We start from the raw sequence: 18,783 nt of genomic DNA, 5'->3' as shown, positions 1-18,783 counted from the left end.
GTGGGATCTTCCCGGACTGGGGCATGAACCCGTGTCCTCTGCATCGGCAGGCAGACTCTCAACCACTGCGCCACCAGGGAAGCCCCTCCCTTTTTTTCTTGATGAGTCTGACTAGTGGTTTATCAATTTTGTTTATCTTCTCAAAGAACCAGCTTTTAGTTTTATTGATCTTTGCTATCATTTTCTTCATTTCTTTTTCATCTATTTCTGATCTGATCTTTATGATTTCTTTCCTTCAGCTAACTTTGAAGTTTTTTTGTTCTTCTCTCTCTAATTGCTTTAGGTGTAAGGTTAGGTTATTTATTTGAGATGTTTCTTGTTTCTTGAGATAGGATTGTATTGCTATAAAGTTCCCTCTTAGAACTGCTTTTTTTTTTTTGCGGTACGCGGGCCTCTCACTGTTGTGGCCTCTCCCGTTGTGGAGCACAGGCTCCAGACACACTGGCTCAGCGGCCATGGCTCACAGGCCCAGCCGCTCCGTGGCATGTGGGATCTTCCCAGACCGGGACACGAACCTGTGTCCCCTGCATCGGCAGGAGGATTCTCAACTACTGCGCCACCAGGGAAGCCCCTAGAACTGCTTTTGATGCATCCCATAGGTTTTGGGTTGTCGTGTTTTCATTGTCATTTGCTTCTAGGTATTTTTTGACTTCCTCTTTGATTTCTTCAGTGATCTCTTGGTTATTTAGTAGTGTATTGTTTAGCCTCCATGTGTTTGTATTTTTTAGAGATTTTTTCCTGTAATTGATATCTAGTCTCAGCGTTGTGGTTGGAAAAGATACTTGATGTGATTTCAATTTTCTTATATTTACCAAGGCTTGATTTGTGACCCAAGGTATGGTCTATCCTGGAGTATGTTCCATCAGCACTTGAGAAGAAAGTGTAATCTGCTGTTTTTGCATGGAATGTCCTATAAATATCAATTAATTCCATCTTGTTTAATGTAACATTTAAAGGTTGTGTTTCCTTATTTACTTTCCTTTTGGATGATCTGTCCATTGTATTCACCAAATTTTAAAAAAAGTTTTGTTGTGAAATAATTTCAAACTTACAGAGAAAATGCAAGAAAAGCACAATGAATCTTTCAACCATGTTTGCTGTTACCATTTTCCACCTTCCTGTTATCTTTCTTTCCCCCTCTCTGCCATCTGTATCTATAATTTTTTTCAGAAACATTTGAGAGAAAGTTGAAGACATAATAATCCTCGAGTCCTAAATTCTTTGGCGTGTATTTCCTGTGACTAAGGACATAAAAATCAGGAAATTTAACACTGAAACAACACTCTTATCTAATCTACAGTCAATATCCAAATTTTGCCAATTGATCTGATGTAATGTCCTTCATGCTAATTTTTTTTCTGGTTCAGGATCCAATCCAAGATTGTTCATTCATTTTCTCACTGATCAAATATGTCATATGCCAGGCACTGGGTAAAGCACAGGGGATAAAATAATGAGGGGGAAAACAGACACAGCCACTGTCCTCATGGCGCTTATAGAATAGTAGGGAGACATACTAATCAAATAATCACACTAACAGTAAGTCTGTGTAATCACAAACTAAGATACGTGCTTTAAAGTAAAAAGCCTCGGGCTTCCCTGTTGGCGCAGTGGTTGAGAGTCCGCCTACCGATGCAGGGGACGCGGGTTCATGCCCAGGTCCGGGAAGATCCCACATGCCGCGGAGCGGCTAGGCCCTGGCCACTGAGCCTGCGCGTCCGGAGCCTGTGCTCCGCAACGGGAGAGGCGACAACAATGAGAGGCCCGCGTACCGCAAAAAAAAAAAAAAGCCTCGACTGGCGTGAGGGTTGGCGGGTGTGCATGTGGTGCTGGGGGTGTTGGATCAGAAAGCTCCCCTGAGGTTGGGACACCTGAGCTGAGATCTAAAGGGTGGGGCAGCATTAACCAAGCTGTTTGCACGTGCAAACAGCTTGTGTGTGTGGTAGGGTAACTGGCAGAGCGCCCATGCGATGAGAAAGACTCTGTGCAGGAGAATGCACGGCTTGTTGCAGGTCAGTAGAATGGAGGGCGGAGGGGGAAGGTAATGTGGGGAGGGACCTGGAGTGGAGTTTAGTCTGTATCTCAGAACAACAGGAAGCTACTGATGGGTCCTCAGGAGAGCCAGTGGCACGATTCATATTTCCAGAAGACCACTCTGGCTGCTGCTTGGAGAAAGGTAGTGAAAATAATATGGGTCAACAATCCCTTAGCCTTGATGTCAGAATCCAAAAGCTTTTTTTGGAACTCGTTTAATGACAAAACCTGACCTGAACAGACATGAGGCTACTTATAGTCTTTATTTATTCACTTAGTGTGAATATTCTCACAGTTTTGCCACAGGGAAAAAAATGTGTTATGATTATAGGGGGCAGCCATAGACCCTGCTGGGGCTATTACATAATGCAGTGTGTGCGCTGTATTAACTTTCCTAATTCAGAAAGATTCTTATGCCACCCGACAACTTATTGCCTCTCAACTTCAAATTCACCTTCTTTGACAGCTGTGCGAAGATGGATCTGGGCCCTTTAAACATTTTTCCCTTGCCAGATAACATGATATTAACAGTGATCAGCAGATGCTAGAGAGACACTGCAGAAGGAAGGGTTTTCTGTTTCTCTGTTTTTCATCCTGGTTTTGGTGTATTTGCCAGGCAGGCAGCATGGATGACGTCCCCGGTCCAGGCTCCTGTAGCAAGCACACCTTCTCCATCGTCCAGCTTCAGTGACCAGCAGCATCCAGCTGCTGGCAGCTTCCCCCTAACACCTACTCCCTGGGGCGGTTTGGTAGCTAAATGTGTTCCATGAGACACCTCACCAAGAACGGCTTACCCCACCACAAACGGCTTTCTCCAGCACATTTCACTGGAGTGGCACCAGGGCTACTTCTCTGCCATTCAGTAAGCACAGCTGTTCCCTCCCCAACAAAGTCAAGATCTCCGCCTCTTCCTTAAGAGCTCTATCTCAGCCCAGGAGGGGTATCTTACTTAGGAATTCTATCTTAACGGAGTCGGGGTTGTGCTTCTTGCTGTTCTATCTCTGCTCTCTTCACTTCGTAATAGCCAATCCTTCATTACTCCAATCTCCTGTCACAGTTAATAGTTCTTTATACTCAAAGTTCCATGTCCAGATTACTGGGTGGTTTCTCTCTCCTGATAGAACCCTGACGAACATAACTGTGAATCCTAAAATACGCCTCATACAGAGAGGTTAGGCTAAGGGATTCTGGATCTGACATAATAACAGCATCTAGGTACCATTTTTTATATGCCAGGCACTATTGCAAGTGCTTTGTGTATGTGAACTAATTTAATCCTGATTTAAATTAAAATTTTAACATAGGAGACAGACTCAATAACTTTCCCAAAGTCTCACAGCTAGTAAAGAACAGAACTGGGATTCAAACCCAGGCAAACCTGTGGCCTTATAAGCCTGCGGTTGAGGTGGGGAGGGAGCGAGGAGAGAGGGGGCAGCACAGAGATCAGCTCAAAGGCTACTGTGCATCCTCTATCATGCCTTCAGGGCCCCGTGCCCACTCCACCAACTGCTCACAACCCTGCCCTGGAACTGTGTGCCTAGAGGTCCAGCAGGTCCTTAAGGGCACAAGAACAGAGACCATGTCCTTTCCTCCTGGAATGTCAAGTGCTTAGCAGAGAGCCCTCCTGGGCACATTCAGGATTCAGTCAAAATCTGCTGGATCAATGACATGTTGAATGAAATAGAACTATAGGCCCCAAAGCCGGCTGAACCACAGGTTGAGCCTTCTGGATCTCATCCCGCGCTTGGAGCGCTCAGGCCCCGCAAGTGCTGTCCTGGGAGCTCCTCTGTCCCACCTGGCCTCACGTGCAGACATCTGACAGCAGTTGACAAAATGACTTCTTAGGTCTTTTTCAACACTAGACCTCCAGACTCGTCAGAGAGCAAGTCTGATCACATGATTTCTCTGCCCGACACCCTTTACGTCTCTGGGAACCGCCATGTGGAGTCCAGCCCATGGACCTGGCCTCACCAACACCCCAGCCTCTCCCAGGCCCACTCCTGGCTCTACTCCTTAGGGGCCAGCAACATGAACCTAGGAGACCCTGCACACGCCGCATGGTTTTCCCCACTCTGGGTTTTTGACTGTGCTTCCCCTCTGCTGGGAATCCCTATGCTCCCCACCCCTCCCCAGCCCTGCCCCTGCCTTCAAAGACTTAGATCAGGAGTTCCTCCTTCAGGAAGCCTTCCCTGCTCCCACCGCCCCCCCTCCATCCATCTGGGCTAACTGGCTCTCCTGTGTGCTCACATATAACCCCGTACCTGCGGCCACCAGAGGGAGATCCCACTGGATCCCGAGTGACTCGGCTGGTGCGTGGAGCCAAGTGTGGTGGTGAAAGCTCAGACCCTGCAGGCCAGCCACAGCTCCATCAGTGACCAGCTGTGTGACTTGGGGTGCAATATTTCATTTCCTTGGTGCCGAGCGCCCTCATCTATAAAATGGGGATATTTATAGCGTGTTTGCCATTGGATTGCTATGAAGATTAAGAACAATAATGTATGTAAGGTGCTTAAGACCGTGTCTGGCCAAAGCAGCCTGCAGAGGAGTTACCATGATGAGTGTCTGAAGCTCAGGGGCTGACAGTCACGCAGCTTGGTGGCCTCACTACCTGGCACGGCATCTGGTCCACAGCAGGGTGCAGCGTGAGGACGAATGGATTCATTCTCCCTCCACTCCCATAGCCTCCAACCTGCTGCCCCGGCCTCCGGTGCCTCCTGCGTTGCCACTTCCACCTTTCTGAGGCACACCTCGGATCAGGCCATCATCCGTGCAAACTCTATCCCCGGCTTCCCTGTGTCCTGAGGACCAGGCTCCCAATCAGAGCCCCCATGACACAGCCCTCACTCCCTGCAGTGACTCTCTAAAGGGCATCCAAAGGTGCAATGACTCTGCCACCTGAGAGACCCCAATCCCAGTATGGGTGCTTTGCTAAATTCCTAACCTTCCTCAGGGCCACCTTATAAGTCACTGCCTTTCAGAAGTCCTTCCTGACCTCTTCCTCCTGGCATCGCCTGGCTGACCCCTCCCTCAGTACTTAGGCTGCTCTGCCTATGCGCCTCATCACTGTGAACTTGACTGTGTACCCTGTAGACTAGGAGCTCTCTGAAGGCAGGGGCTGTTTTCTGTGCCTATCACATAGTAATGACCCCCGCCCCAAATCAACTGAGGTGGGACCCAGAACAAAAACAAATTGTTGAAACCACTGTAGTGGGAACTCAAAAACAAAGAGACAATGCAGTTAAGTAAAAGGCAGAATGTAACATGTGTTTACTCATTGGTATTCAAGGCTAATAGCTAAGTGTTAAAAAAAAAATTTGAAAGAGGTTGATCTCTTAACAAGGAGAATGGCTTTAGCTAAAGAATACATATGTGCAGGGTAATAAGCTAATCCTCCACAGGAAGTGAGGATTTTTCCCATGAATTCAAAAGGAATTGAAGTAGCTGGAAGAGATTAAGACAATTATCCCTGCCTTTGCCAACAGTGTTTTGTCCATCGCCACACAAACACAACATACCAACATACTCATGCACACACATAAAACAATCTGATGAGAAAATGGTCCATGCATTCATTTCCTAGGGCTGCCAGAAAAAATTACCACAAACTACGTGGCTTAAAAAAAGAAAGTTACTGTCTCACAGTTCTGGAGGCTACAAGTTCAGAAGTGAGGTGTTGGCAAGGCCAGCCTCCCTCCAAAGCCTCTGGGGGAGGATGCGCCTTTGCCTCTTCCAGCTGCTGGTCGCCCCAGGCCTCCTGGTTTACACAGCACAGCTTCCATCTCTGCCTCAGACTTCACGTGGCCGTCTTCCTTCACTGTGTCCCTCCTCTTATAAAGACACCAGTCAGTCACACATGATGAAGTCACACAAGACCATGCTACTCTAGCATGTCCTCATCTTAACCAAATACATCGGCAGTGACCAAGTATGGTCACATACTTAGGGCCTGGCGTTAGAACTTCAACGTATCTTTTCGGGGGGACACGATTCAACCCACAGCAGTCCATTCATCCATGGGAGATGTGGTCCTTGGAGAAAGACCCGCCCAAGGTCACACAGCAAGTGAAGGCATTTCCTCCACCAGGAAAACACCAGAACATGGGGTCAGCAAACCAGGGCCTGCCAACCAGTCTGCCGCGCGATTCTGCAGATAAAGTTTTACTGGCACAGGGCATGCCCATTCATTTATGTATTGTCTCTGCTGCTTTCACACTACAATGACAGGGCTGGGGAGCTGCAGCACAGATCATACGGTCTGTAAAGCCTAAAATATTCTCTGGGCTACAAGAATACATAAAATACACTGGCCACGTTTGGGGGTAGAGACAGGAGGAAGCTTAGGCCCAAATGGCAGCTCTCTGGGACCCCTTCTCTCCAGCTGGAAGCCCTCTCAGCTGTCCTGCTAGGAAAGCTCCTTCAATATAACTTCCCTCTGCCTAGAGAAATGGCAAAACATAGCACTACAACATTCGTGCCACTGAAGCTGTACAGATTAAATTCTATAAGCATTTCCGAGAGACAGAGATTAGTTCTAACAGGAAGGTCAAAGAAGACTTTCTGGGAAGGGAAAGACTTGAGAGGAGCCTGCAAAGATGAGTAGTGGACTCTCAAGAAATCCTTTAGGCCACACTGAGCCACAGCATATTACCTAGGACTCTGCTCAGCTAAAGGAAATGAGTTCCCCATCACTGGAGGTGTTCAAGCCAACAATGGCTGACCATTTGGCAGGGATGCAGTTGGGGGAGACAGGGCAAGAAGAAAGAGTCCCTCGGAATTGTGGATTCTACAGTGGTAGGCGGATGGCTTCTTCAGTCTCATATCTCATCATATTTGCTCAGAGAGACACACACAGCAGAGGGGAGACACCTAGGAAGGGAGTGGGGGTGGAGGGAGAGAGAGACATACACAGAGCAAAGAGAGGGCTGAGAATCAGAAGGGGTGAAAGAGGCGAACTCACACCCAAAGCCAAAGAGAGCCCACACAAACCACGGAGGGAGGAAATCCACACCAGGGCTTTTTGCCACCTTAACTGCTACAGAGGAAAAACAGAGAGAGCAAAACCCTGACAATTAGTTAAAACTAATCAAATGTCCCATTACTACCTCTGGCTTGGCACCTGGCAGCCTTCTTAATGTGCCCCATTGTTCCCTGGCAGGGCTCTTGGCTGCCTCTCCCGCTGCCAGGGGAGGGGAAGAGCAGCGGCCCAGCCAGGATCCAGGCTGGGGAGGGAGGCCCGGGGAGGCACACCCCAGACACACAGGGATGACCCTGCGGGGAGACCCTACCGCCCTCCCCAGTGGGAAAGTGAACACACCAGATGGCAAGATCTGGCAACTGCCCAAAGTGAGGGGCGCAGGAAGAGTTTCAGGTCTCAAAACTGACGAGGCCCTTTAACTTGGACGCTGCTCACATGCCAGGAAGGTATTATCCCCACTTTACAGATGAGGAAATGGAGGCCAAGAGAGGTCAAATGACTTGCCACGGGCATCAATAAAACGTGGTAGTTAAGAGGCAGTTAAGCAAAGTTTGAGAGTCAGAAATCTGAGTCTGAGTCTCACCACTCACTTGTTTGCTCTGCAGGCCCGAGAGGTTACTTAACGCTCCCTGAGCCCCCGTTTTCCCATCTGCAAAATGACCACAGTAAGAGCACTTATAACAGTGGAGAAATGAGATGGGCCCCAGGCACGGAAGGCAGCAAGAGTGCAATGATTAATGCAGGTTATTGGTACCTCTGTGGTGCCAGGGCGGAAAGAGTGACGGAAGTCTCAGCCCAGCACTGGTCACCACGCCAACTGTGCCCTGTCCTCCCACACCCCACTGCCGTACCAACAGCCACCTGGAACCTCTAAGGGAAGGTTCCAGTAGGGAGGGGGATGGAGCTGCAGCCACTCCTGCCCTGGCAAAGGGCCCTGTCCTCAGAGACCTGGGTGGCTACATTCAGCTGAACTGCCTTCACACAGGCTCTTTTCCAGAAATGCCCTCCGGATGCCTTTGAGGGCCCCCCAGCCCCCCACAAAAGGCATGTGCCGTTTCTGCTGGGAAAGCCATCTTCCCTCTCATTTCACAGACTCCTAACACTCCCCCTGTAACAGGAGTGTACATACTGCGGGTCCCCGACATGCCAAGGAGCACAGGCAGAAAACGAAGTGGACTCTGTTCTTACGTCGTTGCTAATGAACCTACACACCCCTGACACAGCTGGAACAAACTATATTAGACAGGGTGGACCTCAGATTCAGAACCCCTAGAGACACAGAGAGGCAAGGCAAATGGTTCCTAGTCTCACAGAGAGCAGGAATCATCCAGATATAAACTTAAGTGAGTCTGTTCAAGAGCCTAAGGCTTATATTTTACATTTCCAAGTAACCACCTGTTCCCCCCTGGAAAGTGCATTAGGCTTACAGTCAGAAGGACCAGCCTCAGCTTACTGGCTCTGTAACTTGTCCTGTCACTTATGCTCTTTGAACCTCGGTTGGCTCATCTGTCAAGTGACAAACTGGACACAGGTTATAAAGAGGGCTCCCAAACTCAAATGTCCCCAGAGGCCAGCACAGTTACAGGAAAGGGTGAGGAACCCAGGTTTGAGATCACAAAGTGTGGCAGGGGCCACGGCCAACTCAAGAGCCGGAGCCTGTCTAGATGGGGCAGCTGCTACACAGATCCAGCCACTTTTTGTGATGCTGTAACCCGGGCCCAGCTGCTAGACCTTTCCATTTTCCCCCAAAAGCCAGAAAAGATAATTTTTAAAAATGTGAGATATTCCAATGTTTAGGTACTGACAACAACTTACTAACATTTAAAAATAAAGACATCCAACCATTTATGGGCCAGCATTGGATGAACCACACAAAACATGTCTCTGGGCTACATGTGGCCCACAGGCCACCAGTTTGCAACCTCCAATAAAATACCATATACGGTTCTTGTTGTTTTTTTAAGTAATACAAACGTCAAATAAAGTAATAAAAGAAGTTATCTGAAGGAGACAGCCATTAAGGTTTATTACCAATAAAATAACCAGGAATTCAAACTATAGCCCCTGGTGCCCCAAAAACAGTCACTAATTTTTCAGTAAAGTTAGGTGCTGAATTTAGAAACTGGTTATTTCACAGATGCATGCACACAGGTATGCATTTTAACTGTCAGCAGCTGACGGATCAATACTCAGGAGGAGGCATGCAAAAATAACAGTTTTCAGTTGAGCACATACAATGTGCTTTAGCAGCAGGAAGTAATTTTCACACACTCCCCCGCCAAGATGTTTCCAACCTGTTTCCCTTTAGGAAACCACCTTCCTCCAAAGCCCCGCCAGCCCCCTCTGCTCAGCAGCCCTGGCTCTCCCTCTTCCAGGAGGCTGACATTTGTAACAGGGCAAGACCAGCCCAAACATACAACCCCAGTTAACTGGGAAGCTGCCCAGGAGTGAGGCTTCCAGGCGGCCCGTGGGACCTGCTGCAATACTGCACTGAGGCATTCGGCTCGCAGAAGAGCATTCCAGAGCCAACACAATGGATCCAAGAACCAGGCTCGTGGGGCTCTCAGTGATAACCTCCCACGTCCGTCCGGGGAAGAGGGTGGACTCACCCAAGGTCAGAGGATGGCAAGGCAGCAGGAGGAAGCCTCGGGCTGTGAGCTCTGCGCTGCTTGAGGGAGACACCTGGGCTGGAACCCTATTTCCATCACTTCCCAGCTGTGTGGCCCCGGATACATCACGGAACCTCTCTGCTCATTTTCTTACCTTTAATGTAATTTAATCATCACCACGACACGACGAAGGAATGCTGATTGTGCTCATTTTAGGAGAAGGCAGAGCTGGGCCTGGGAATCAGGGATCCAGTTCCCAATCACACACTCTCTCCAACTCAAGGGAGAGGCCCCTAGGGTCTCCATAACGTGACCCTTCCTGGGAAGGCCCTGAGTTCAATACCTGCCCCCTCTGTGGGCATCTCACCTTTGCCCCCACAGCAGGAAGGCAGAGGACCCATCTGAGAAAGGCAACAGATCACAGGCACCAGCGGAAAGCAAAGCTTTAGGGCCCCAGAGGGTCCCTGTGGCCCACTGCGGAGGGATCTGCAAAAGGCACGGCCCATCCCAGATGCCAATCCCAGACTCCGAGCTGTTTGCATTTGACACGGTGCCACTATTAACAGGCACCAGAGTCCCCCGGGGAGAGCTGGCTGGCAACTTGGGGAAGCTGCAGCTAAACACACTCCCCAGGAATAGATGTTCCAAGTGCTCCTGGGGGGAAAGGAGTAAGCACCTGGGGAGGAAGGCGAGGTTTGCCTCCTGGGGGTGCTGACAAGCTGGGGACGTGGGCGGAGAGGAGAGATTTCCCTGCTGGATTCTCAGTAGGATCTGTTGAATACATGGCTCCTTGGCCCACCCCAGACTGACCCAAGCAGGCTCCTTGGGCACGGGTCCTGGAGCCTCCACCGTTACCAGGCTCCTCAGGGACGCCGAAGCGCCCCGCAGTTCCAGAAGAACCATTCCCTGAGGCCAGGCTTCCTGCACTCGGCCAGCAGTCACCGAGCACCCACACATCATTCACTCACTCACCTGCTCCTTCAGTCCCTCAGCAAATACTTTGGGTAACCAAGAGAGGGTGACTGGGACGGAGGTTCCTTCAGGAGCAGACAGGCTGGACAGATCAAAAACGATGACTACACTGCATGTTTTCATAAGGGGCTCTGGACCCCTGAGGAGAGACCGCTACCCCAGGCTGCCCCAGCAGGGGTGAGTCAGGTTTAGCAGCAAGATGGCAGGGAAGAAGGGTGTCAGAGGCAAGGGAGCAGCATGTGTGGAGGTCCAGAGGCTCACAGAACACACAGACAGGGGCAGGGAGGGAGAAGCAGAAAGAAAGACAGGACCATGCCTTCCTGGAAAGGCCTCTGGTCTAAATGGGCAGAGAAAGCCAGGGGCTCAGGGGAACTAAAGCAGGGTGAGAGACCCCTGGGGGCTAGAGTGACCAAAGAATACTTCCTGGAAGCGGCAAAGAATATTGCCTAGAAGGATGCAGAGGATTTGTGTTCTCTCCTCGGGGAGGAAGTAGGTGGGCACCCCCCATGATTGATTCAGATTCCAAAGAGTCAGGGAGTGGGGTACAAAGAGCAGCCTGTGCCATGAGGCCAACCACCTATCCTCCACCTTCCAGACAGAGACAATATAAGCATCCCTCCCTCCCTCCGCCACAGGGAGGCCAAGAAGAATGGATCCCTACTCTAAGCCAGGCACCGCCACACTCACTGAGTGCTTTCTGTACCAGGCCTGGTGCTCAGGGTCTCACCCACAGTGACTCATCCAACCCTCAGAATGCCCACCCCCATAGAGTTAACATTATGCCTTTACAGGCCAAGAATTCCAGGCACAGAGGTCAAGTGACTTGCCCAAGGCCAGAGACCTGAACCAGGCAGTGTAGCTCCAAAGCCAAAGCCCTACACGTTGCTCCACAGTGTCTCAATCTAGCGAGATTGGGGAGTCCTTATGCCAATGCGGCTTCGGCAGGGGTGGGGTGAAGGCTCCTCTTCAAGGTCACCAAATGACCTTGTGGGCTCACCGAGGAAGTTCAGTCTTAGAGCAATGATCACTCCCCTCTGTGCAGACATCTGGGCCCCCACGGCAGCCTCACAGGAGGGGTGGAGGGGCGGTGTGGAAAGCAGGGTCTTTCTCCTGCCTCAGCGCTGGGTCAGAGACTCACAGGCTCAAACACCAGCTCCACAACCACACGCTGTGCATCCTTGGGCCATCCTTGGGCAAATACCTGTACCTCTGTGAGCTTCCACTCCCTCACTGGCTCCCACCTGTCTATAATTGTGAGTATTTAACAAGACATACAGGTAAAGGGCTTATGAGTCCAATGCCTAGCAGAATAAGTGCTAAATAAATGGTAGCTGCTATTAATTATTATTGACATTACCATCTTATCATCTCCATCATCATCTTTCTTGTTCGTGTCATTTCATACTGTGGCTTTTATCACCTAGGAAATCTGAAGACCATTCAGCATCTGAAGCTCAGAATTCTCCCAAAACCAAAGAGGAGGAAGAAATGGGCCTGCTCTTCCCCTTCCCTCTCCTATCTATACTCAGCAGAGGGCAGCAAACAGGAACCATCCAAAGATAAGAGAGAGGAGAGAGACACATGGAGAGAAAGCTACACACTCATAAATACACACCCACCCACCACAGCAAGTGGAATTGTTTAGCTTCCTCTAGCTTCCAAAGTATGAACACTCCGCCTCCTCCAGCTAAGAAGGGCCAGGCAGAAAAAAAGTCGAAGCTGAAGAGACAGAAGTTCTTTTTCAGCTTGAGACAAATTTTCAATGAACTGCCTTTGAATGGGGGGGTGTGGGAGTGGGGGAGAGGGACAGCTCTCAGAACACCTGTGAGGGGAAAGGAAGGTGGCAGCAGAACTCATAAGATCAAATAAAAGCAGCTTTTAACTGCTCCTTATCTTAACCCTCCACTTACCCTGTGCAGGAAGCATTTGCGCCTGGGCTTTCCCCAGGAGGTCACTGAGGCCCACAGAGTGAATCATCTTAGCCAGGGGGTGGCAGAGCTGGGATGAGAATACGGACCTCCAGATTGCAGGTTCAGTATCTAAAACTGAGTCCAAGATGGCAGAGAGGTTTCATCTCAAGGCCCGGGTCTGATGCCCCACAGTGCCTGCCCGGGACACTGTGTCAGCAGGATTCTGGAGTGGACATTTGTTGGCTTCATCCCTAGATTTCATTTCCCCTCCTCCCCATGAGAGCATCCAGATTTTTCTCCTGGAAACTGCTCTTCCTATGATTTGGGTGGCCTGACCTCACCCCTAGCTGCAGGGTGGGTTAGGTCAATCAGCACAGCTCATCCTGCTGACAAGTGTGAATGGTTAGATCCACATTGGGCCAATAACACCCAAGGAGTCTTGCTACAGTTTATAGGACACAAGTTTCCACTCTCTTATAAAGAAGCTACCGGAAGAAGCAGACTCTCTCCTGTAGGATCTGGGTGTGGATACGAGGTGAGAAAGAGCTACAACCATTTCTTGCTACCCTGGGGACTCAGTCTACGATGTGAACCTCTAGATCATACCACACCTGAAGTCTACTGCAGTTACAGGAGTTAATATATTCCCTTACTCAGTTCAGCCTACGTGGCTTAATTCCTTCTGTTAACTGCAACTGAGAGAATCTGAGGTGACTCTTAGACTCAGATTGGCTCTGTCTGCCACGGGGAGCAGTAATGGTGCCACATGCTATGCATCCTTTTAATTCCTCTATTGCCCTGCTGTTTCCCACTGCCACCTTAAAATTTAATACATTTCACTTGCTTTAAAACTGTCAAAATTTGGAAAGAAAATTTACAAAAATAGATCTGCAAAAAAGCCCGGTAAGTTCCAGCAGATAATCGGTCTCAATACGTACTGGCCTCCAAAACTGGGAGTGATAATCTTGGCTCATGAGGGATATAATCATAGAGAATGATCAAATATTAGGATGCAAAGGGAAAAAACATGCATGGTGAAACAGAGCAAGAACCTGGAGAAGAACTGGGCTCTGGTCTGCCTCCCTCCCTCTGAGAACTGATTTCCCCTCTCCTGGGCCTCAGTTTCCGTATCTACTACATGAGGGGCTTGGACTAGATAACTTCTGTAGCACCGTTCCTGCTCTGACACGCATAGATGCTACAGCAAACACACTCTGACTGTCTTCCAAGTGCCAAGGCTTAAGCTATGTGCTAGAAGAGGATGCGGTTTCTACTCTAAGACATTTCTGGGAGGAGAGGCCACGATGCACTCCTTAGCCACAGGAACTCAGGCAGGTATAGGCTACCTCCTTTCTTGGGCATGAGGACAATGGTTCTCTGAGAAGCAGGAATCAAATTATTTAAGTCTTCCTGGGGGCATCGGGGGCATCAGCTCTTCCCTTGCTGGCTCTGACGCATACATGACATACAGTCAGATATTTGCACAATACAGAGCCCACTGCAAACACCTTGTGAGCATTTAGCTGCCACGGGACACATTTCTGGCTGCCAAGTTTGCCTCAGAGTGTCTTTTACTGATGAGATCCTGATGCCATCTCTGTGTAAGAGCTGACTGCCGACAAGGTACAATTAGCAAGCAAGATGGTTATCCTTTAAATGGGCCTTTGCTTTTACATTCCTGATTCCATTCTTTGTTATCATGTCACTAGAGCCAACAGATTAAAGGCTGAACACAGCCTGAGAGGAGGCATTAGAGTATAAACATATCCCTAAGTAGTGGTCTCATCACAAGGTAGATATGGCGGCCTGTTTAAACACACTTCTGCTATCCAGGCCTTTCCAACACAAGCTTCCAAACTCACAGAACCCCAGGATGCTGGAGTTGGGAAAGTCCTAACAAAGTATCTACCCCCTACACTGAAATAAGATTCAACATGCCATTAACTCCACTTGAGTAGCAGTGTTGAGAAACAGTCGGAGGCCAAGTTTGGGCTTCGAGGGAAAGTGACTGATTAGCAATGTCTGCCCTGGCCGGGGGAGGGGAAGCACTCTTCTGACACACATTTACCTTGCTCCTTCTGAATCTAAGCTCTCACTTCACAGGTGGAGAATCTAAGGCCCAGAGGGGTGAAACCACTTTCCTGAGGTCACACAGTGCGTTCAGGGCAAGAGAGTAATAAACTAAAACCCAGGCCTCTGTTCCCAGACTTTTATCAGTTGGGCTCCCTAGGAAACTGCAAGCCTAGGATGAAAAAAGAATGCAGGAAGTCAGATTTGCTCAGGTAAATCAACAACACTTCCCCAGTGGCATCAGATTTCAGTTGGGCAAGCAGACAGAGAAGTGATTCGCAATCTAAAGTATCCCAACCCCTCTGTAGAAAATTAAACAAATCATTCCATGGCTACATTTCTGTGGTACTCAACTTTCTGATGGGTCAGGCTCTGCCACCAGGAAGAATCAAAAAATGGGGCGGGGGGAGGGAAGTATTGATTTCTGGATGTTCTAAGAATAAAGTTCAGCTCTGAAACAATGAGAAAAACTCTTGATATTTGAAAATTAAAGTCGTTGGTATTCCATTATCCCACCAATTTCTATTGCATGCTTGCTATTATCCAATGAAGTCATTTTCACAAGAGATTATGGCTCAGAAATGGGGAGGCACTGCGTCACATTTCTTTAACACGGGTTTTTAATAGCCATTTCCCAAGCCTGGAATATGAAACAGATCTGAGAATTAAACCAAGCTGTTAAGCAGATTGGGACTAGAAATGAGAGGCACCCCCCAAATTAAAATGAAGGTGGCTTCAAGACTGGCTTTTCTTGCTTGGTTTTGCTACTTTCCAAGAAGCCAGCTGTCTGACCAGATGAATGCTCAAATCCTTGAAGCTTTGTGTGTCCTTTACAAATCAGCTGCCCTACCCAGCTCCAGTAGTACACTAAGCATAAGCTAGCATAAGTTACACAGACTTACGTTCTAGCAGATGACCAACCCTCTGAATTTAAAATCCTGTATTCTTTAATCCAGTGGAGAAATCAAGGAGTTAAAGGACTAAAACAGTGAGTATGTTACCAGCAAGGAAACTTCTCTCAAATCCACAAGGAATATAGTTTTCATTTGGATAAAATCCTGTTGTCCGATTTCCCTCCAGAGCCTCTGCAGTTATTTCTACTCGAAAGATCAATGAGGTGCTCTGGGATATCCTCAACAATTACAGGAGTGACAAGCTGAGCTCAGAACTGGTCAGCCCTGTCGAAAGAAGCTCTGTGTGCTTGAGATGCCAGATTCCCCAGATAGCAGCCTGATGTGGTACGTGCACATTCCAGCGCTCTGGGATGAGGGATGGAACACCAGCACTCTGAGAAGTCAGCCTCCTCCCTTGAGGCCAGCTGACATTCAAAAGGACTCGAGGCGAAGCCTAGTGCTATGCATCTGCAGGAGAGTGAAACAAAAAGGGGCTGTGTGGAAATTTGGCAGGGTGTTCCTGAAAGGCAGCAGATGAATGCTGAATCCTACGGCACCTAGAAGAGCTGATCGCTGGGGAAATAGCTCCATTCTACTGCTCCCAGGAGGCTGAGATATTTTCTTTAAAGCAAGGATCATCAGTTGGCACCCCCTACCACCACCACCAAACCCTTTTACCACTTCTTTCTCCTCTTCCCCTTCATGATATTCCAGAGAAAAAGAAATGAACAAGAACTAGACCTTCCCAGATGAGCCCCTCTGTCCATTTCAGTTAAGGGCTCCGAGCAGCGCCCAGCTGTTGCTCCCCTCTCTCTCTGCCCAAAAGGTTGCCTTACTCCATCAATCCCCTCTTGTGCAAGTGACTAATTTACTTTGAAAGCTCAGGCTAAACTGGCAGTTAACCTTGACCTTCTCTCTACACATCTGGGTCTATAGAAAATGAAAATCAGGATTTCTCTGGCATCCACAGCAAATGAAATACGAGGGCTTTCTCCAGGCAGAGGCAGAATGTCAGGAGCTATTTCAGAACTGGCTACAGCTATTCCAAAGGAGAGTGTGCACTTGGGCAGGACAATGCCCCCTTGATCTGGGGCTGTGTCCAGTAAGTAGTCCTCACAGCTAGGGATGCTACAAGGGGCTCCTGCCTTAGGAAAGGAAAAAGAAGTGGCCATTGTCCTCCACATTGGTTCACTGACGGTATCACAGAAAGCTGGAGCTGGACCAGTAAACATATTTTACAGATGGAGAAAGGGAGGCTCAGAGAGGGAAATGGGAGGTGATCAAGGACACACACAGCAAGTTAATAGTAAAGCTGAGGACAGAACCCTGAACTCCTGACCCTGATGCTAGTACAGGGTGGGAACAGATTTCATGAAGGAAAACCCCATATAGATACAGAATTTAAGAGAGAGGTGTCGAAGTCAGCTGTCAGGGTTTGAACCAGGGGTTTAGGAAAGGAGTTGGGGCCTTACTTTCCAAACAGTAGATCTACCAAAAGGATTAACCAGGTCCTCCAGGATGGTTTGCAACAATTACCAGAATGACAGGCTGCCTTCAAACTGGTCAGCCCTGTCGCAAAGAGCCCTCTGTACTCAAGACAGCAGCCTGATCCTGGGAAGAGAAAGGAAAACCATCCAAAGTCAGCCTCTTCCCTTATCTGGCCGACCATCAGTCAAGTTCAGCCCTGATGCACAACTTACCCACTTTCCACGGGACCAAGCAAATCCCACAAGAGAACCTGAAATGTCCCACTGTGTCAAACAGTTCATGCATATATAGCCTCACTGGCACCTAGGAGCTAGGACAGTAGGAGTGATGTGACAGAGCTTTTGCTAGCAGTCTACATGTACTCCTCTCTCTCTCTCTCTCTCTCAAACACACACACACACACACACACACACACACAAATGTACATAGGTGAGTTCAGAGGAGGCAAAAGTAATTTAGATTTCAGTCTTGGCTGCAAGAAACACAACACCTAATCAGCCTGGACAAGTTCAGAAGGGGTCATGGGTACTCTGAGAAGGGACAGGGGAAGCATCTGATGTTCCATCCTCAGAGCACTGGGCACAAATAGCCTCCGGGGAATTTGAGGGTTCTCCCACCACAGCCCCCACTTCTGGATTCCCAGAAAGTCAAAGGCAGCAGGCCCCTCAAAGACCAGAGCTCCACCACCATCTCCCAGGACCTGAAGCTCCAAGGAGAGCGTGATCCTTGCATCCGCCGAGGAATCCACAGGATCTGGGAAAGAAAGACGGCTGGGAAAGAAGGAGGGTGGAGAGGAAGAAGGCCCAGGTGTCTCTCTGGGCAGATGGGTAAACAAGAAAAGGAGCTGACCTGAGTAGGAAACATCGCGATCAGCAGGTGAGGGGAAAAGCGGAAAAGACCTGGACACCACATAGAAGGACCAACATCTCCAGAAGAAGTCATCCTGGGATACAGGGCTGTAGGATCCTCCAAAAGAGAGGGATGCTGGAAGAGGTGAGGGGACACCACACAGGGACAGAAAAGAGGATGGTAACCTATGGTAAGAAACAGACCATCACACTGGGCATCAGTTGCTTCGGTTTCTGAATAGCGTAGGACAAGTCCTATCCTTCCCTGAGCCTCAATTTTCCCACCTAAAACAATGGGAAGAACCGAGGAGTCTCTGGACCTGACTCTGACGAGGCAGACAGGGGCCGACGAAGGAAGGAACCGAAGGCCAGATGTGAATTCAGGAAGAGCGTGTTTCCAACTGCATGGCAGCTGGGGGACTCACCTGTCCGGCCGCCAGGGCCACCGCTGCTCCGGATCCCCCGGGTGTGCCGTCGGGCTGCCGCTCGCGGTACAGCGCCCAGAGCCCCACGTTGGGCAGAAGGACCAGGGCCGCCAGCACCAGCGCCACCGCCTGCAGAAGCCGCTTCTCCTTCCGCCTCATCGGGGCCAGTCAGCCCCGCCGCGCCCCGCCGGCCCCGCCGCGCCGCCCCCAGCTCCGCGCGTCCGCCCGTCCGCCCGGCGGCGGCAGTACCTCAGCGAAGAGAAGCGACCGCGGCGCCGGCCCCGCTCCAACTCCGCGGCACTTCCGCCGTTTGCAGGCCGGGGAGCCGGACTCCGCCACCGCGCCGCCACCGCGGGGGGGTGGGCGCCGCCAACACCGCCGGCCCCTAGTCCTGCCGAGCCGCGCGTCCCACCCCGCCTCCTCGGGGTCGGCTGCCGAGAGTCATACGCCGCGAGCCGCGGCCTTCTCCCTGCTCTTTCTGCTCCGCCCGGACGCGGCGAGGGCCCAGTGCAGACCGCTCCCCCCTCTCGGGCCGCGATGGTGCGGCCCGCTCCTCCGC

The 18,783-nt window shown here is 49.9% G+C and overlaps 1 protein-coding gene across 1 annotated transcript in view; it reads right to left on the bottom strand.

The window, feature by feature from the left end:
• GALNT10 (polypeptide N-acetylgalactosaminyltransferase 10) overlaps positions 1-18,383 on the bottom strand; it is a gene marked incomplete at both ends in the record, with an annotated part of 222,361 nt that extends 203,978 nt beyond the window's left edge. Inside the window, one exon of the mRNA XM_082652167.1 lies at positions 18,225-18,383. Coding sequence (XP_082508293.1) covers positions 18,225-18,383 — 159 coding nt within the window. The remainder of the gene's footprint in view (positions 1-18,224) is intronic.
• Between the last annotated feature and the right edge of the window lie 400 nt (positions 18,384-18,783).

Source organism: Grampus griseus, assembly GCF_964374135.1.
Source record: "Grampus griseus genome assembly, chromosome: 3".
Classification (NCBI taxonomy): Eukaryota; Metazoa; Chordata; class Mammalia; order Artiodactyla; family Delphinidae; genus Grampus; species Grampus griseus.
This window is presented reverse-complemented; position numbering and strand designations above follow the sequence as displayed.